A 21850-nucleotide genomic window follows, 5' to 3' on the forward strand; every position below is an offset into this window, starting at 1 on the left:
CAATGGAATGTTATTTGGCAATAAAAAGGAATGAAGTACTGATAAGTACTGCAGCATGAGTCATAAAAACATGCTAAGTGAAAGAAGCTAGTCATGTACGCAAAAAATATTGTATTATGCAATTTATATGGAATATCCATGATATCCAGACAGACAGAAAGCAGATCAGTTTTTGCCTAGGGCCAAATGGGGAGGAAAAAGTGGGGAGTAAATGCTGATGAGTACGGGGTTTCTTTTGTCGGTGACGAATACGTTCTAAATGTAGGTTGTATTAATGGTGCACAACTCTGAATATGCTAAAACCACTGAATTTATATTTAAAACGGGTAAAGTTTAGAGTATGTAGATTATATATGAATAGAAATGTAAAAATAGATCACAGGAAAAATAGGTCAAATGATTGCTTAAATTAGATATTAATTAGAACTATCCAGAAGAAAATATTTAGTTTTATAGATTTCTTCTTGTTATTCTGCATAAGTGTTTCCATTCTAAGGTATTTTATTTTTTCTCTCTATTCTACTCTATCCCGGGTTTAGTTGGTTCTTAGGAGGAAAAAAAAATGTTAAGAACAAAAGGTAGATTTTATAAACCTAAAGGCCTTGACTTTAAATTGTTTGCTCCAAACGTCAAGTTTAATCACATAAACTCAATGTAAACTTTTTTTAAAAGGAAAAAAAAATCCTAATTTGCTTAATGTACAAATGTTGATTTGGTTCATTTGTATCTTTAATTAGGATCTGGTTCAAATACACAGTTTAAAGGCACCAACTGCAGTGTAGAGTTTTTATACCGTTTCCAATAAATCTGCTGAAAAGAACAGAACAAATGCCGGGCAGAGACTAACTGCTCCTGTTATGTTGGTTCTTTCTTTTTGGAGCATAGGGATATTTAGATAAGGTTCGAAAAATCTTTAGCAGCAGAATTCTATTGAGGCCTTACTTCTCGATGAAGCGTCATGTTAATTTGATGGTTTCAGGAATTCAAAGGTGGGGAACCTTTTTCCTGCCAAGAGCCATTTGGGTATTTATAACATCATTCACAGGCCATACAAAATTATCAACTTAAAAGTTAGCCTGTTATGTTTGGTCAGGCGTGTGATGGTCACTGGTATTGATTTTAAGGGTCTTATATGGCCCAAGGGCCGGACATTCCCCACTGCTGGATGATGTGTGGGGTTATTTAAGAAATATTTCTGGGTCATTGAGAGAAACACTTACAAAGGGAAGTGAAGTACCCCAATGTGAAGTCAGCCCTCTTGACTGGGTAGTAATATATTTTAAGAAGATTATAAGATTTGCAGATTGGAAAACAGTTGTTTCTTGTGTGTGTGTGTGCGCGCGCGCGCGCGCGTTTAAGGAACAAATGCAATTTTAATTGATCTATAGATAAAAACTACTCAGCGAGGTGAGTTACCATTTATTTCACCTCCTTAATCTGTTAGAGCATATCCTGGACAGTGTTCAGGAAGAGGGTTAATTTCATTATTTAACTTCATCCATGGTACTGGAAAAACAAAACATGGTTACTAGTTTAGATGAAATGTGCGGCTTGCAGCCAAATCCAGTCCCTATATTCCATATATTTTCTTTAGTTCTTTGACTTTGCTGATACAAGCTTTCGCGGCATCTTCCATGAAAGACCCTTCCAGCTCATTCCAGGCATCCCATCCGGCCTTGCGTAGAGGTCCAACATCCCAGGCTGTTCTTTATTTATGTCACCACAGTTCCTTGATTGTAGTGGCTGTAGACGAATAGCATCTCCTCATCTGCTGGCTTGGTCTTGAGGCGCTTAGCATCCTCAGCAGCTTGTCAAACAGCCTGAGACGTACTGGTGAGCTTGTTTGCAAAGATTCCAAGGAGCTCACAGAGGCAGCAATGAGCAGGAAGAAGTAGCCAAAACAATTGCGGTTTTATGAGATAATTTTTACAGCCTGGCCGAAACAAGTTTTGACATGTGATGATATGGAATGAGAATAAATATAATGTTTCTAATCAATTTAATATAACTTACCTCCACCCCTGAAAAAAATAGTCACACATATAGATTACATGCTAACTTAGGTGATTTTCCAAAATAACAGAAATTTCAACTATAGTTTTCATGTTAGGTTTCCCACTAAGCCTAATGTTCACTGAATTATCTGCGAAGGAGCAGGATTTTTGTTTGTGTGCTCATTTTTCAATACAGCTTCTACTAGAGGAGCTGTCTCCTTTATTTACCTCAGGCAGGTAGGGATTTTTGTCCGATCTTGACCTTATATGACAAAGGAGGGACAGCCATTTGGGTAAATTAAAAATCCCTTCTATTTATCATCATTTTAATTGTTAAATTTTTTTGCCTTAATTTCTTTTAGGATTAATTTTAAGCTGTGCTTCTCAAATTTTTATTTGCATGTGAATCCCCTGGGGGTCTTATTAAAATGCAGATTTGATTCAGCAGATCTGAGGTGCATTTCTGATCAGGCATTTCTGATAGGCTTTCAGGTGATGCTGATGGTCCAAGGACCACATCTGAGTAAGCAACAGTTTACAGCGTACTCAGCTTCCGTGAGCATATATCATGGGGAGGGAAGGAGGAGGACTCAGGTGGAGGCATGTCATGTCTTTCCTGGGTGATCCCTTTAGAGATGGAAGGAAAACAATTATAACAGTACAAATCTTCAAATCCAGTTTTCTCAAGAACTTTTTCTTTTATTACCTGAAAATTTTCAGAGAATATCGAAGGTTTTGACATAATGTTTTATTTATGACTATCAGTTTCAAACTTCCTTTAAAATGGAACAAAGATTTAGACACGTACAAAGCAATCTGAGTACCTAATTCTAGGTGTTAAAGATTTTTTAAAGTATTTTTCTATTATTTTGCTCCCACAAAATTTAACAACTGCTTATTTTTGGTCACTCAATCTTTATCAGATGTTTTCAAAACATTCAACATAGTTTTCAAAGAGTTAACCTTTTTTTTTACACTCATGCTAATAATGTATCACTATACACATTAGAACAATTAGTGCAATTGTCATAAGCTAATTTACAAATACAATTGACATGATGAATATACATTCAGCATGGATTTCTTACAAATAACCTTTTAACTTTTACAATCAGATACTATATATAAACACATACTATTTATATCTATATACCTTTGACTAGACTTACACCTGTAGATTATAGTAATAAGTATACAACATAAATTTAGGAATAAACACAATTGATATGATAAATGTAACATGGGCATAATAAAGATTAACTCCTGAATGCCAGTCATCAAGTTTGCCTTGTGCCTATAACATACTTTGCAAAAGGATTGGACAGCATGGATCAATGTTTAAGTTGTGCTCAGGTAAGAGAGAGAGAAACAGCGACGTGAAAGGGACACACGAGTGGCTGCCACCCACATGACCCAACCAGGGCCAGGGACAAACTGCAACCAAGGTACGTGCTCTTAGCAGGAACCAAACCCAGGTCTCTCTGGACTGCAGGCCGACGCTCTAACCGCTGAGCCAAACCGGCCAGGGCAAGAGAGCTACTATTTAAAAACAAGGAAATGAGACAGATCGAGGAGACCATTTTAAACAAGGTATTCAAGGAAAAGTCTCAGAGTAAGTGATATCTAAGTTGAAACCTGAGTCAAGAGAATCAGTTAGCCAGGGAAACTGACCCAAACTCAGAGATGAAAATGAGTTTGCTAAATTCAAGGAAATGAAGCTAGGCCCAAAGTTGCTGTAGTGGAGAGTCAGGGGGCCAAAGGTACGATGTGAGATTGGTGTAGGGAAGATCCAAATTACTTGGGGCTTCATAGGACATAGTAAGGATTTGGAGTTTTATTCTAAAAGCAATGTAAGCCATGAAAGGTTTTAAGTAAGGGAATGACATGATTTGATTAAGGTGTTTTTGTTTGTTTTTTAAATCAATGTCGTCGCTATGTGGAAATGACATAGTGGATCATTTTTTAAAATTAGTTAATCACATAAAAATTTAAAGAACTCTGTTCTGCTATGTATACTATACCTACGTCCATTCTAGAGCTATTAGCATTGAATATTATATATATAATTCTCATTTTATAAATCTGTTTTTGAATTGAAAAAGATGTTAATATTTTGGTTTAATATTTATTAATCATATGGATGATTTGTGGAATAAATGTAGTCATTTGGATTAGCAAACCAGGATATTTTTTTGCTCAATATACATCATGGAAAGGTATAAAAATGCACCATACTTTTTCTATTTTAGTTTGTTCCTGAATTTTGGTTGGTTGGTTGGTTGGTTTGTTGATTTTGTGGAAAAAGACTGCTGAACCAGTTGCTCAACCGTTTTTCTAGCTCACATTTATCCAAATTTCAGTTGAATCTAATAGCTGTGTTTTTACACAGAGTAAAAGCAGAAGTTGTAAATTCAACCTATTAGAAAAATTGCCAAGTAATTGTGTGAATCAAATCTCATATAAACCTGGGGGAGAGTGCTGGCCAGTGTGGCTCAATTGGTTGAGTGTCTTCCTTTGCACCAAAAAAATGGTTGCTGGTTCATTTCCTGGTCAGGGCACATACCCAGGTTTCAGGTTCCATCCCCAGGAGGCAATGGATTGACGTATGTTTCTCTCTCTCTCTCTCTCTCCCCCCCCCCCTAAAAATAAATTTTAAAAAAATATTAAAAAAAAAACACAAAAAAAACCGAGGAGAGGCTGAGCCTGTGGCCAAATTGGAGAATGTATGCTGCACCTAAACACATTCAAATTCAAAATTTTTGAGAAGCTTGGTCTCATCAAACAAAACATCTGCAGCCTTCATTGATCCACAGGCATAGATTTGAGGTTCACTGTCCAAAGATAATTAAAACTGCCACAGGACAAAATTGACCTGGGGATTGAAGAGTATTATGTGATTTTATAAATTTCAATATAATTTCTGTTTTCTTAAAATACAAGAGGATCTTTTTTCTCTGCTTCATAAGTATAAAAAAGATGAAATCATTTCAGATACAGGCTTACCTGAAGACAGGAAATATACTCAATTATGTATTGTGTCTGGCAATGTTCTTATCCTTCTTAGTTATGTTGCCATATTAATATATGAACAAGAATATTTGGGTATAGAGTATAATTTTAGAAATGTCTATGCACCAAGCAAGCCCTATGAGGGCCATTCCATCACATTGTTAACTCAAACACACAACTTTTTGATGTCTCATGTTTTGAATGTTATTAAAGTGAGCCTTTAAGATAGAGGAAATTGGGGACTAAGTTCCATCAGGTGTGTCTTTTCCCGTGGAACATCCAGGGTCAAATACATAGATTCCTAAGTAGATACAAGTCACTTCACATTCAGGCAGCAAGGTGAAGCAGTCTTACAGGCCCTTTGAATTGGCTCACAGATGTTTACAGTAAACTACTGGAGAGATTAGTAATTCAGTGGGACAGAATTCTGATGAAATAAGCTAACTAAATAGAGAAAATAATTTGGGGGGGAATTGCTGGTTTCACTTCTTGATGCCCAAGCCATTATCCATTCTATTTTTGTGACAGACAATACATAAGTAATCAAATAGGTACCTTTTCTTAGAGAAAGGAAAAGAGAGAGAAGCATCCGAGAGAGAAACACTGATCAGTTGCCTCCTGTACACACCCTGACCCCTGGCCGGGGATCAAACCCACAACCTGGATATTGTGCTGACTAGGAATACAACCCACCACTTTTTGGTATATGGGATGACAGTCTAACCAACTGAGCCACACAGGCCAGGGCTAGATTTGATTTTTTTAAATTGACTTTTAAAATGATTACTTTGTGACACACATGAGTTCGCTTTTAAATGTCTGCAGACTTTATATATACTGATTCATACAAAATTGACTATAATTTAGAATGTGGTATATTTTATTCAGACTCCTTCATTATGCTTACTTCCTTTGGGACCTAAATCAACTCCTGGCTTTGAAGAGTTGTCATTAATCAGAACATCATTTCTTTTTCTGGGTAAACATTTTTGCTATTTTATGTATTTAATAAACACCAGGTTTGTCTTTTTTTTTTTTTTAATCCTCACCCGAGGACATTTTTCCATTTTTTGTTCAGATAGAGTGGGGAAGGAGAGAGCAACATTGATGTGAAAGGGACACATCGAGTGGTTGCCACCCGCATGACCCAACCAGGGCCAGGGACAAACTGCAACCGAGGTACATGCCCTTAGCGGGAACCAAACCTGGGTCTCTCTGGACCGCAGGCTGATGCTCTGCTGCTGAGCCAAACTGGCCAGGGCAGGTTTGTCATTTTTGACATCACTACCTCACTATCACCTTTGATGCAATAAATGCCCTTTACTGACATAAATTATATACCTTGGTAGAAAAACATCAAGACGTAACATGCTAGTTTACATCTCATGGGAAAAGTAATGAGTAATATGAATAATTGTGAAGCTGAATTTTCAACCAATGGAATCAACTTTGTTCAGGATTCATAAAAGCGAATTGAAATATTTAAAAATCTGATTAAGATCTGAAATATATATGAAAATATTAGCAAGTTGTATAATACATATCATATATTATACTATGGAAAACACAATATAATTATATTTATTATTTAAATATATTAATTTCCTTAAAATAAATAATCTTGCCTATCAAGCATTCTTGACTAGAGATTGAAGAGAAAAGCAAGCTCCAACCAGAAGTGTGTCTAGAGATTAGCTGACAATATAAAGCAGTGAGAGGCTGTCATATTCTTTTGTGAGAAGACTGAGATGTTAACTGATAATTATTTCTCTGCCACAGTAGGTTGACACACCATAGGAAATTAGGTTCCATGTGCTTAATGTCCCATCACAGCATGAAAAAGCAAACGCTTTGCAAGCTGTGATTAAGTTTTTGTTGTTGTTTTTGCTTTCTACCATTAGAATTCTGAAAAGTGTAAAGTCATATATAATCTCAGTTGAATTTGCCAACCTTCACCTGAGATTCACATAGGCTTATATCTCACGGAATACCCCAGGATCAGTAGTCCTGAGGCAAGGGTATTCAGCAGACATTAAAACACATTTTGATGTTAACAATATAAGAGGGGAAATACTAGTGATTAAATTCATTATAAACAGGTGCTGATTAAATCTGATCATTTCCTGTTCCTAATAAACATGTACTGCCCAACAGGCATTTGCAAATCAGTGTTTCGTCCTATTATCTTCAACTATTGTTATTATGAATTTGTGATTTAATTTGTGGTCTATCATATTTGGGAAAATGCAGGATGCCAGGGGTTATAACCAACCATTATGCAATAAAACGCCTAAGGAACTAATTGTAGCAGACACACATTGCTTGTCGTCTTCACTATCAAAATGAAATAAGACTCTATACTTTCTACATCCATACTGGGACAGTCAGGCAGTGAATTGGAGGAACCTATCTTATTAGGTTTACCAAAGTAAAGGAGATTGCTTCTATTATCTATTTCTAGTTTACTTTCTAATGCAAATAAATAGTTCTTATAGTTCATTTGGTCTGTGTACAATCTTAAATCCTTTTGGGGGGAACTTAAGTGCTCTTACTGAAATTTTTTAACATTTTGTCCTTCGTTTTCACCTGTGACTTTTGCTATAGTGAATACAGCAATGAGTGATAACAATCTATGTTCAGAGTTCCTGGTCTATTTAAGTGGGAATGGGGGGGGGGGGGGGCGGTAGAAGGTAAAAGTAAACATAGTGCATTGCAATATAAAAGTGCTGTCAACCCAGCTGCTGTGGTTCAGTGGTTGAGCATCATCTTATGTACCAGAAGGTCACAGGTTCAATTCCCAGGCAGGGCACATGCCCAGGTGGAGGGCTCAATCCCCAGTAGGGGCATGCAGGAGGCAGCCAATCAGTGTTTCTCTCTCCTTTTCCCTTCCTCTTTCTGAAATCAATAAAATAATACATATTAACTAAATTAAATTTTTTAAAAAGTGCTGTCAATAATGAAAATACCTATAAGGTGATCCTGTGATACAAAGAAGTGTTCTCTGTGGGGAACATAAACAAAAGGAAGCCTAATATCTGAGTATCCACCAATGTTGTTACTGATACCAACCATGTAATTTATTTCTATTGTGCAACTATATATAATGAATCTAAGAAACGGATTCATTCCTATCCATTCCTGCATTTTTTTTACTTCTTTTTCATTAAAAAAAAAAAGTATTCAGGCCCAACAATAGATCACTTGAATAATGCATTTACTAGAAATAAACATCAGATATTGTGCATTCTTTTTATTAAGTCTTCATCAACCAATGCAGAGATTTTACTACAACAAAGAACAAAACATTTAATGGTTTTCATTTATAGCTCTTTCAGTGAAAGCTTTGGGATGAAGGGCCTATAATTCCAAAGTAATCAAACCAACTCTGTGAATGAGTATTATACAGATCACACATGTAGAGAAGAGTTATCCCCTCCAATCTAGGGGAAGCATGTAGGATACATGGGAAAATTAACAGTATAAACAATAGTAAAAACAAAAATAAAGCAGGTAGCCAGAAACAACAGCATAGGGATGAAAACTTTGTACCCTCTTAGGATGTATAAACCTTGCAAATAAAAAATAATTCAATTTCCAAGTCTCAGTTCTCTCCTTGTATTAAATGACATTTTCCCCTCTATAAGTAGGTATTAGTTTTAGTTTTTTTTTCTTTTCTTCAGAGTAAGACCACCTGGTTATTTAGGTGTTTGTGCTTCTGTTAACCAGTGGTCAATGATATACTTTATATGTCCTCAAGGCTTAAAATAAATTAGGCAGTAGCTCTGAAGGAAATGTGATAAGAAGCTCCATCTCTCTATTGATTTTTAACTATTTTTCAGTGGTATGTATACCAGAAGTAAATGGCTTTATGACTTATAGAAAGTAATAACCAACTGAGGAGATAATTTAGGCTACAAGAATTTACCTACCTACCTGGGCTTCAATTATTTTGATAAGATAGTGATAGACAAATGTATTATCATATAAGAAAACTTAAAAGGTATTTTAAATGTTGCTGAGACTAAGACTTTTAACCCCTGTTTCTGGTTTACCAGATGGGATCATCTGTATATGAAAGCTAGTTACCAAGAAGCAGAGATTTACTGTATTAAGCTCTTTGCTATTTATGAAAAGCCAATGAGGTCTACAATTCATCCAGATAAATTGGTCCTAGACACCAATTTTAGGGAAGGATGTGAGAGAACAACTCAGATTCTGACTTAGGGCTTAAAGACTATTAAGAAATAGGAAGGTATGGAGAGATGAGTCTCATTAGAGCAGACTTAGGTAACCTGGCTGATCATAGAAGTGTCCTAGAAAAATCATCGTGTTCAGGACCAGGCCAGAATATCGCTGGCCTCTGAAAGGTGAGAGAAAGGAAACATCACACCATGCATTCCTTGATTTTTCAGGTAGCATAGCTTTAGAAAAAAACAATTCCAATGCCACGAGTTTAGATTTATCCTGTTAACTCTAACATTTCAAAATAATTACAAAACACTGAAAGAATGCTTAAGCTAACACAACATTCTATTACCCCCAAAATAGGATTTTGTATTTTAAATGACTTACCAAAAATATATCTTATATTTTGGAAGTAAACTTGTTCTTATCCAACCGAAAATCTTAGACTAGGTAAACTGCCATTTTAACAGGTCATCTTTTAGTCTTATGTGCAGATTTCACATCATTTTAACCAATTTTTTTAAAGAAGTTAACATATTGTAGACACTTTAATGTTGCTACATATTCTTTGTAATCCTATTTGGTATAGTATCATTTTCAGAGTTCTTTTTGTATATTTACAGTAAATTAAAGTGAACAAATCCACTCCCTCCTCCCCCTCCCAATTAAAAAAAAAAAAAAAAGGAAAACAGTAAAAAAAAAAAAAAAAAAAAAGACAAGAAGAAACGAGATTAGGTTCTGGCAGGAGGAAACCTAATCATTCAACTGTGGGGATGCAGAAGTCAGCTATTTGCACCCATTCTCCATGCTACAAAAAAAACTTTCTGGGATTACTGCCAAGTATTTTCTGAAACCTTTCAAGAAGCTCCAGTAGATTTCTGGATTTGTTCCTTTAAAATCAGGATACTCTGCCTTTGCTCAGGAGGCAGCATGGCAATTTGATCTGCAGTCAGTTGAAGAACCTGCATGATCAAAGCCGCCTTTTCTTGATCCTGTGGAGTCACTTGGCTCTGCCCAGGACTAAAACTGCTAGACTGGCCTCCACCTTGCTTGCCAGCCCCCTGTATACCTGTTCCCTGCATGCCTACTCCTTGTATGCTTGCCCCTTGCATACCTGCTCCCTGCATACCTGCTCCCTGCATACCCGCTCCTTGCATGCCTGCTCCCTGCATGCCCGCTCCCTGCATGCCCGCTCCCTGCATGCCTGCCCCCTGTATGCCTGTCCCCTGCATACCTGCTCCTTGCATGCCTGCTCCCTGCATGCCAGCTCCAGGATTCCCCACCCCTGAAATGCTTGGGACCTGCCTGGGCCCCTGAGGACCACCTGCCCCCATATTAATGGGGCCAGGACCCTGGATTCCACTGGTCATAGGGCCTCTGGAACTTGGGCCAGGGCCTCGTATCTCCATGCCTCTTCCATCCATGCCTCTTGCTTCCATCCCTCTGGTTTCCATTGCACAGGTCTCCATTCCTCTTCTTTCCATCACACGTGTCTCTAAGACCTCAGTTTCCATGGCTCGAGTCTCCATCCCTCGAGAGTCTCTACTACCTCTACCATCCAAAGGTAGAACCCGTTGGTCTATCATAGGTCCTCTGGGCTCTCCAATGAGCATTCTGGGATCTGCTAATGGCCCTCCCCTCATCTCATGTGAGGAAGGACCACGGCTGTCATGACCAGGGGCATGGTGCATGGGGGGACCCTGATGAGGTGGCCCAAGATAGCCTCTGGGCTCTACTTCTCCAGTGTGAGTGACTGAAAGCAAAGTCCCTCCACGTGGGTCATTTGGAGCATCTCCTAACAGTCCTCGAGGAGGTAGTCCACCAGCAGTCATGGGTCCACGAGGCATAGGAGCTCTAGGATCCGACATCTGCACCTGCCCCCGTTCTAAAGGCACTGGACCAACCACTGGCATTCCAACTTGGGGCTGCATAGCTCCACCAGGAGTTAAGGAACCAGGACCAGGTCCAGGAACCGCAGCTGGTATGGGCCCCGGGGCCGGAATTCCACCCTGGATAGGGGTCTGCATCAGAGGGGGAATGTCTTTCACAGGTCTTCTAGCCAAATGCTGAGGCTGAGGAGCTGAAGGATTCTGCTGGTTCAGCAAAACATTAGGTCCTGGGCAGAGCCCAGGGCCAGGGCCAGGGCCGGGGCCAGAGACGGGGCCAGAGACAGGCTGAGATTTGCCTGGGATCAGTGGTGTCACATGTATCTTGCGATGCAGAATTTTCAGAGCAATCTCTGGATCCATGATTCTCATCACTACCTGCGCCTGCAACAGCGCATAAGCCAGTTGAGGGTTTTGAAGTAACATGTTTCGAGCTTCTTGGTGGCTGTTTTGGACACAGAGCTTCATCTGCTTCATCAGCTCAAACATCTGCTCGGGGGGGAGACTAGCGACCGCTCTGGTAATCGATTCTGGGGCATCTTCCGGATCGATGGGGTCCCCATAGGGTGAGTCAATGATGGGCGCTGCAGGCCCTAAGCTCTTTAACTCCTCCTTGTTCTTTTCACTGGCCGCATTGTCCACCCGAAGCGCTCTGCCGCTGAACTCCCGCCCATTCAGGTTCCGCATGGCACTAAGCGCGGTCTCCTGGTCTTGGTACTCGCAGAAGCCATAACCCTTGGGTTTCCCCGTCTCTCTATCGTACACCAGCCGAAAACTGACAACAGAACCAACCTCCGAAAAAATGTCCTTTAACTGCTCCTCCGTTGCCTCATACGGAATGTTCCCCACGAACACGGAACGCAGTGATCGATCCATTGCCGGGTCTCTCACCGCCAAACTCGACATGATTCCGGCTGTGCACACAGCAGCGAGCGGATTCTTGCGAGTCGTCCTCCTCAGACCCACACTTCCGCTGAGCAACGGAAGCGGCTCTCAAATTCCGGGCAGAAACCTCCCAAGTCCGCGTAAATCGTTCCGCCTGTCCGCGGAAGCCGCTCTTCTACGTTCCACTAAATTAGCTAATGGTGTCTGTCCCTGATGTTACATCATTCTGTCAGCTCCTTACTACCTGGACGCACGATTCCTTTCTGGTCTCTTACTCCGCAGACTTTCCTGGTGCGGTACCACTCGCGCCAGGAAAAGCTTGGTGCGCATTATCCACAGTAAAGATGGCCGCAGAGACTTCACCATGGTAACAAGCAGAGGTCGCCCGCTTGACGTAAAGGGCGCGTTTGCTTCCGTTTGCCTGCGCGGGAAACCGCCAACCGAAAGCTGCGTAGTGCCGCTTGTTCTTCGTTCTGATTCAAGTATTTTCATAGAACACTTTCTACTTGTACGCTGTACGAAAGTGTGGTCGTGTCTAAGCAGATTTGGGATTTTGCTCCTTAAAATACAAAGTAATAGGAAAATAATGTCTGGGAAGGAACTTCCAAAAACACAGGCCGAAAGTGCGCGCCGGCTCCGTCCCCGCCCCCACCCTGACCTTGGGTAACCGATGTGGCTGAGTGCAGGCTGCAGTCGAGCTATTCATAATATTGCTTTTTTCCTCTTTCATCGCTATTGATGATAACCATAAACAGCTTGTGGCTGCAGAGGATGAATGAAAGTTAGCCGTGCTTATATTGCAGGTATTTATATTGGTTCTGATCATTACAGGCTGGTGCAATCATTCCACCACCTCTATTATGAAGCGAAGAGCAAACTACTTCTATTTTGCCTCAAGTTTTGACGGCAGAAGTTGAGTATACATAGTGGAATGTGTGTGTGCTCCCCCTCCGTCATTTAACAGATGATAGAAGCGAAGCTTGGGGAGGGCTAGATAATTTGCTGAGCAGCCAGTGAATGGCAAAGCCAGACTTTTTTGTCATAGCTGGTATGGTCTGTCATAGCTGCAGAGCCACGCTGCCCCATACGGCAGCCACTAGTCACCTGTAGCTATTGAGTGCTTCAAATGGGACTAAGTTGATTGAGAAGTTGAGAAAGTGAACTTTTTATTTTTTATTAATGTAAACATCAAAACTGATATTTAGTTAGGCTACCGGAAAATTGTTTAGTATGTTTGAAATAACTTGGGTATAGTATCTACTTTTGCAATGATAAATACTATTCAATCTAAATAAAAGTCAGGTATTTACAGTTAAATTTTAGCATTCTAATTGAGATGTACTATACGTGTAAAATACATGCAAGATTTTGAAGAGAATATTAAAAACCTATAATCATTAATCTTATATTGTTTACACGTTGAGGTGATATTTTTAATATGCAAAGTTAAACAAAATGTGATTTAACATTAATATCACTCATTTCATTGTTTAAAGTTGCATATGTGGTTAATATGTCTATGGACTGCACTGTTCCAGGGCATGAGTCTTAACTCCTAAACAGGGAATCATTTTATTCTATATATGCCTTTTGAAAGGACTATGAAACTTTAAGTTTCATCACAAATTTTATTATGTATCTTGGGTGTGTATCATAGTGTAATGTATAGGCCTGAAATAAATATGAGGGTTTAGCTACAAATAATATAAAACCTCAATTTACTTTTAAATATTTTAATTGTTCTTTAAAACAAGCTTGGACATAGCTATTTACTCATGATAACTGAAACCTGTAAGTGAAAGAGTGTATTTATATTACCTAATAAAATCTTCCTGCTCTGTCAAAAGAAATAGAACAGTGCCTGCTAGTAATGTTTTTCCCCAATTCTTTCATTAGAAGCGGGGCAGGGGTGAAGGGAGTTGAGAAAGCTATCATTTGGGAAAATAACCACAAGTCCATTTGTCTTTTTCCCATACCATCTCTTTACAGAGAGAAGCCATGACTTTTTTACCCATGTTCTGTCAAGGACAACTTAGACGTCAAATATGTGTGTAACTGTGTGTATGTTAAATGTAGTAATCATGAGGATGGTCATAGGCTATTGGACTAAATCATAAAGTTCAAAAAAGATTGCACAGCTTATCTGGCAGTTTCTTTACTGCTGCTACCAGTAGTATCTAAACCAGCGGGCCTCACATGTTAGAATGCATCAGAACCACCTGGATCCATGATGTAAGTCAGATTGCTGGGTCTCTTCCCCTCTCCTGCCTGGTTCTGATTCAATACTTCTGAGGAGAGAGTGGAGAATTTGCATTTCTAACACGTTTCCAGGTGAGGCTGATACCACTGGTCTGGGAAGCCCACTTTAAGAATCACTGATCTAAACAAAAGGACTTGTAGTGTTTGCTTGTTTTTTTCGTTTGTTTGTTTCATTTGTATCAGGCCAAACTAGATTTAGTGCACTCTGTTAAAAAGTATGAGATATTAGTGGTCTTAAAAATTATTAATACTTTAATGCTGACCTAATACAGCTAGTATATGCTGATCCCACACTGAAGATACCATGGGCTCAAAGGATGGGTGAACAGAGTCGTGGAGGGACTCTGAGGACCTACAGGAAGGGAGAAGCCGTGACTGTAAGATTGCTCTTGGTCATAGGTCTTCCATGTTCTCATTAGTCCCCCAATTCCAAACTAGAAGAATGGTTTGATATAGCTCCCTTCATAGAGGACCAGTGTGACCCAGCACACAGCTCAGTGCTCAGAACTCAGAAACTATGACTTATTATTAACTGAGTGGCCCAGAATTACCAAGAGCTTTTAGGAACCCATGTGTATTTCCTGGTACCAATATAGATGTATTCTGGAAGAACTTTCATTTTATACTGCTTTCTTTGATCCTATAATGTTTCAACTTTAAATATTTATAGCATGGCCTGCATTCTGAAGAAAAATGTACATAGCATCTTGCACATTCAGAGGTCAATTCTTTCAAGAAATCAAAATGTCAACTGTACTGAGAGTGATTTTTAAACATACATCAGGGCCTATGGCCAAATGGGGGCTGTCCTTCAAACTAATCACCTTCAGAAATTAAATGAGCAGGCCCCCATTTGTCAAAACAATTCTTAAACTCCTACCCTGAAATTGTTTCAGGGCTCATTTATAATTCTCAGCTATTCTTGTTTTCAGCCAAGAACAGAGTTATGCCACTAAATCACCTAACTTTCTGACCAGACTTGGCCAAAATATGATATTAAGCATTTCCACATATCAAAACTTACATAAGAATATAAAGATTCTATAGGCTTTGTGGGTAATAAAAAAGATTCACCAGCCCTGGCCAGTGTGGCTCAGTTGGTTGAAGCATCACCAGATTATCAGTTCGATTATCAGTCAGGGCACATACCCAGGTTTCGGGTTTGATCCCTGGTAGGGGCATACAGGAGGCGGCCAATTATGTTTTTCTATCACCTCTCTCTCTCTCTCTCAAATTAATAATGAATAAATAAAAATAAAAAAGATTGACCATAGAATAATGGGCAAGTTCCAAAGAGAGGTACTAAAACTATTTTTAGTTATGACAGGGGTTTTCGAAATAAGTATATGGGACCTTCAAGGAATAGATCAAAATACATTCCTCTACAAAGTTCTTAATTTCTCTCCTTTCTCCAGATTGGAAGTTCATTTTCCTTTGGACATGAACCATTCCTTATCTGTACCTTTCTGATGAGTAGAATTATTATTTCTTTTCTAAATGATAGCATCATTCAAGGAAAGAGCTGGATTCCTCTTTGTTAATGAACAAAATGCCTTACATTTGTTCTTTGATCCCATAAATATTTATTCTAGGCACTGGCAATACAGCAGATAAAAAGACAGACATTTCAATAGAACATAGGTACTTTAAGTGTCATTCCTGCACCAGCATGAGCATCACCAGGAAAAATCTTAGAAATGCAAAATTTGGGGCCCTACTCCAAACCTACTGCATAAGAAACTCTTGGTTGGGGAGGGGTGATAATGTGCATCTGTGCAGACTAAAATTTGTTTTCCCAGGTGATTCTGATACAGGCTAAATTTCACTGAACTAAAGGAAGATAACTATGATTGATGATAGATAGATAGATAGATAGATAGATAGATAGATAGATAGATAGATAGATGCTTGGACTTTTTCACCACTTATATCCTCAGCATCTAGGATAAGTTTAGCACAGGTGTGCTCATTATATGTTGAACTAGTGATGGGAAGTGACTTAAGAGTTAACTAATTCACAAACACTTCATTTTACACAAGAAGAAATCTGTGGCAGTAAATGCCCCAAATTGAAATTGGGACCTGCTGCCAGACCCTTGTGATAGTCATTTCATTTTACTATTTGATAAAATGGATATGAAGTATTAGAGACAGAAAAGTGTTAATGTCTAGATCATCAAGGACATTTCCTGATAAGGCTGGGATTTAAGGGATGGATTGTAATCAGATATGTATTAACGGAAGATGAAGAGAATAAGCCAAAAGCCAGAAGTAGCCAAGGCATGAAATTGGAACCTGGTGTTTTTGATGCTCTCCGAGGAAACCAATATAGAGTTGGTGAGTAGTGTAATCAAAGATTGTCTTTGGGACAAATTACAAAAAGGTTTTGAAGCTCAGGTTCACGAATCTAAACTTGATGTGAGAGCAAACTTTCTTCCATCTTTCTGAAACATGAACGTGGAATAATAATAGCAGAGGTCTAAGAACACCAATTCTATACAGTTTTTTGCAACAATACCTTTTGCACTTGGACTGTTTTTCAATTTATTATAATTTTATCTAAATTGTGGCTGTTAATCTTTCTACATTTAACATCTACAATATGGCCTCATTCTTATTACTCGCACCTTTCTCATATATTCTTCTTGGGCTAGATTGTACCACTCATTTTTCATGTTTCGTAAATGATTTGTGCTTTTCAACGCCCTAGCTTTTGCTCATACTCTTTTTCCTGTTGGGGGTTTTTCCTCTTATCTCTTTCTTTTCTCATCCTCCCAACCCCAGTGTATAAATGCTAACCTCAAAGACTATTTTTTTTACAGCAGAGTATTGATTTGGCATCTGTTATCTTTTATATTGGAGGTACACATATTCTTGTGTTATCACTGAAGCATAGAACTGATTTATAGTTTTCATATTGCTTAGCCCAGTGCCTTTTATATTACACGCATGCAGTAAATATATTTAAAATTGATGCAAGATCATTTTATCCCTGATTACATATGTTGACCAAATGGTAATTTAATGTTTTCAGCTCACAAAACACTTTCCTTTGGGTTCCCACATCCGGTCTTGACAACAGTCCTGTGAGGCACGTACCATTGTATCCTAATTTTAAAGATGTAGAAACTTAGAGAACTGTTACCTAGAACTTTATCTAACAATGGACTCACTCAAAATACAGATACTATTCATTAACCTCTGAGCACTTAGTAAGGGAGGTGACCCTCTCATAAATGCTGTATAAACTACAGTATTTTGTGCAAGACTTTCAATAACCCTTCTGAGATAGGCAGTCATAGTCTGTATTCATAGCTAAAGAAATCTAGAGACACAGAGATGTTAAATAGTGTGCCCATTTTAACTGGCAGAGGCAGGATCTGAATACACCTAATTTGATTCAAATAACTCAAGTTCTTAAATTATTCCATTAAATTAGTTTCCCAAGAATACATAGCTAGGAAGTGGCAGAGTTACAGCCAGGTCTTTTGATTTTGAATTTCTTATTTCACATTCAGTGCAGTAATCACAGGCTGTTGAGGCCTGGACACAGTCCCCTTGGCCATTTTCCTGATTGTCTCTGAGCGTAACTAATTACAGTTTTGACATCACAATCAGCGCTGTGACAACAGATGGACTACAGGATGTAAAGACTGCAGCAACTGAAAAAATGTTTCTTTTTTCAAGGTACAGGGCTATAGTTAAATATCAAATAACAATTTTTTAAAAACATCCATTTGAATAGGTAATGAATGCGTTTTCCATAAAATGAGCCGAAATTTCTCAAATCCCACATTAGGTTGCTTTGTGACATTTTTCACAATAAAAAAAATATATATATTTAATATGAAATGACATACAGAGGAACAATAGTACATTCCATTTACTTATCCATGAGAACAATGGCTTTCGTCAGCAAGAGGAAGATTTCATGAATTCGGGACTGTCATTCCAGAACCAGAAAGTGGACAGAGCCAAACAAATGTTTTCTCTGGATGGACTGAATACTTCAACCCCATCTTTTTCAAATAGGTGGGAAAAAATGAGGCCCATCTTCCTATAACCATGAGTTATTAAAAGTTTACAACTCAAAAGAAAAGAAAATTAGGTCCAGGGAAGACAAGGGACTTGAGTAGGTCAGGTGGCTGGTTGTTGGCCTACCTTGTAGTTGGATTTAGACCTTCACACTGTCCCATCCGAAGTCTGCCCCCAGCCCTCTGAGAGGCAGTATAGCGAAGGGGTTAAGAATAGACTTTAATTTTAGAGAGACTTGGGTCGGCTGCCTAGTTCAAGTAACTGGGTAGCATTGGGCAAATCTCTGTGCTTCATTTTTGCATCATTTACATGAGAAGAATAATAGATTGTTGTGTGAAATATACGGCAAGTTTTATTATTACGTATTTTATACAGTAATTATTAATCTACATTTGTTATATAGAATTAATAGTGGTAGATGAAGCAGCATCGTAAGTGGAAAGAGACCCAAATTTTAGTCTAGTGCTATTTCTTTTTTGTTTATGTCTTCATTTTTACCTTTAAAGGGGTGGATTAGGTAAACAGTCTATTTTCAGAATATATTATTTTTAAAACTCTACAGAGACAACCTTGTACAGCAATGCCATTTTAACTTATGGTAGATTTATTGTTGAACATGGATCATTTTTAGGCTCTTTCCCATTAGACACTTCAGTGAGAATTTTACCGATCATTTTGGTGTTCATTAAGTTCTTATTCTAAACAATGAAATGCACTCTTCAGATAATTAGTGGCTGAATTTCCACTTACTCATTCTTATTTAAAGGGCCTGCCTGAACTTCGCGGAGGGTCCAGGCTTACACAGAACTGCACTGGTCCAGCACGCAGGTTTCCGCTGAGCATATGTTCAGGATGTCACCAGGACTGCGACTACTGAGCGTGCACGGGCAGACACGGGCTTCAAACACGGGCAAGCGGAACTCACTGGGCAAGGACAGAGCACCCTGTCCCTGCCTCAGGCTGCCACCTGAAAGAACACAGGAAGGTAGCATCCGCAGAAACTGGAAAAGTTCCCGAAACCAGGCCTTGAATAGAGACACCCTTTAGGTTTAGATGAAGAACTCAAGAATCTTTTTTATTCTGTGACCGGAACAATCCAATACCCAGCATCAGAGAAATATCTGAACTGCTATTCACTTCAGGAGTTAGGCTGGTATCTTGCTTCTGAGGCTCAACAGGCTGATAGAATGAACCTATCTTTATACCAAGTTACAGGAAAGAGGACTTCCTGAAATATTCGATTGAGGGCTCAGATTGTTTAAAAAATATATAACAACCACAAAAACAAACAGTGTGACAGAATGCATTTTGAATTCATTATCCCATTTGAAGGATCCTTGAAAAACAGTACTTCAGAGTGGCATTTCAAATTTGCCACAAAGCAATTAAATTCCCAGAGTCAAAAATTAGATAAAAATATAAAACCCAATGTTAAGAAGAATTTAGTAGCTAACGCTTTTTGGTACAAGTAAAGAAGACAACTCCAACCATGTTAGGCAAAAGAGGTAGCAGTGATATTTTAGTAATATGGTTGTCCCACCCTTACCTGGGGGGGTGTGTGTGGATATGTTCCAAGACATAGAAAAATTATAACAATACATTATAATAAGTTATATGAATGTGGTCTCTCAAAATATCTTGAATTCTAGTCACCCTCTTGTGATGATGTGGGTGGATAAAATGCTTATGTGATAGGATGAAGTGAGGTGGCTGATGTAGGCAGGCATTGTGACATAGTGTTAGACTGCTCTCAGGGTTACCTGAAATCAAGCACTGAAATACCAGGACCCACCTGATGACAGCTACTAAGTGACCACTGTGGGGTGGGGGCCGGGTGGAGGCATGAACAGTGTGGATATGTTGGACACGGGTGAGTCCAGGAGGCTGGAGTGGGACAGCCTGAGACCCCATATGCTACTCACAATAGCGCACAATTAAAAACTTATGATCGTTTATTTTTGAAATTTTCTGTGTAATATTCTGGGACCACTGGTGACCTCAGGTAACAAACTATGGCAGCGAAACTGCAGATAAGGGGAAACTACTGTACTCTGAGCTCTCATAGCCTACAGGCAGAAGGTTAGTCTGCTTCGGCTGCCACACCCACACCGCAGACTGGGCGATTCAGACAACTGAAATCCATTTCCTCGCACTGGCGGCTGGGAGTCTAAGACCAAGGCGCCAGCAGGCTTGCCTTCTCCGGAGGCCTCTCTCCTTGGCTTGCAGGTGGTCGCCTTCTCGCTGTGTCCGCACAGGCCTCTCCTCTCTGTGTGCAAATCCCTGTGTCTCTTCCACTTCTCATTAGGATACTAGTCACATTGGGGCACCACCCAAATAGGTAACATTGGAGAAATCTTCAGGAAAGGAGGAATGGACAATTAAACATTCAGAATGCCATTATTCTCATTCATTCGCTCTCCTCTGCCTGGGAACCAGATCTCTCTGATTTCTCTCCCTGGTCCACTGTTATTTAAGGGGTTCTTCTACAGGCTTTTGATCTACTTGCTACAGGTTTGTGCAGAGAGAATGATGCTTTCTCTGGGTGCTGATTCCAGCTTCCTGGAGGAGAGAACCTAAAGGACCAACTCTACCCTGATACCCGTCTCTGATTTAATCCAACACAGGAAAGGGATTGGGGCCAGGGTGACAGTGACACTTTTTATCACCTTTGTGCAAGAGCCCAGCAATCAGCTGCAGTGGGAGGGACCCTACAGACCCTTGCAGTGCCTGGGGTTAACCTTCACCTGCTGGGCCATAGAGAGGTCAAGGACAGGGGCACTTAGGGGCTCACTGAAGTGGCCATTAATCATTGGCTTCGGATTTTCAATTATTTTAACCACTGATGCAGCTGTCCTGGTAGGAGCAGCTGGATATGGATCCTGGATGACCATGAACTCCAAACGCAGCTCCGACTGGCGTGCCCTTCTCAGGGCGCAGCTGAGAGCGTTGTTGTGAGCTGGCAGCCGTTCTCGCAGTGTCTACCACCAGAGTTTGTCCGCAACGTTCCTCAGTCTAAGTCATTCCCTCTGTCGCTGCAAACATAAAATACCAGTCCCCAAAGTGGGTAATTTTCAAAGAAATTTAAAAATACTGATTTACTATACTGATAGAAATAGGGCCCGGCCTAAAGCAGTAAAGAAATCTTTAGCCATTCATTCACAATCCTCCGGAAATTCACACTATGAATATGATTTTCATGAAGGAGACTCGAATATATATTTTAAAATATCAAAGTCTTTCATCTCTCATATAAATGATACTTCTGTTCTTGACTGTTTAATGATACATAAAAGTAACAATTCTATTTATTATTGTCTTCACTATCATGTGACATTTACCTTAAAATAGCTTCATATGCTTTGTCTTCATATGCAGCACAGTGAGAGAATTTTCTCCCGCTCACCTCCATGTGTTCGCCAATTCCCTCCTGGCTCTGGGGAACAAAGCAGGTGGCACAGGGACACAGGGAGGTACACGTAACCTCTTCCTCTGGAGCTCAGTCTTTTGTTAGCCCTGAAAAGCAATTGTGTGCGTTAGCCCACAGCCCCTGAGGGGTCCAGGAAAGAGCAGCTGATGCTACAGTCAGAATAAAGAAAG

General features: G+C 39.4%; 2 protein-coding genes and 1 pseudogene across 3 annotated transcripts in view; 1 reads left to right on the forward strand and 2 right to left on the reverse strand.

Annotated features, from left to right (window-relative positions):
- Nucleotides 1-21850, forward strand: part of PRKG1 (protein kinase cGMP-dependent 1) — a 1169747-nt gene that overhangs the window by 645476 nt on the left and 502421 nt on the right. The window lies entirely within an intron of this gene.
- Nucleotides 1571-2736, reverse strand: LOC118632640 (annotated as a pseudogene).
- CSTF2T (cleavage stimulation factor subunit 2 tau variant) lies at nt 9913-12032 on the reverse strand. The gene has a single exon (XM_036265968.1). The coding sequence runs from the start codon at nt 11978-11980 to the stop codon at nt 10046-10048; it is 1935 nt and encodes a 644-aa protein (XP_036121861.1). The 5' UTR covers nt 11981-12032; the 3' UTR covers nt 9913-10045.

This window comes from Molossus molossus, unplaced genomic scaffold, assembly GCF_014108415.1.
Source record: "Molossus molossus isolate mMolMol1 unplaced genomic scaffold, mMolMol1.p scaffold_m16_p_17, whole genome shotgun sequence".
Taxonomy (NCBI): Eukaryota; Metazoa; Chordata; class Mammalia; order Chiroptera; family Molossidae; genus Molossus; species Molossus molossus.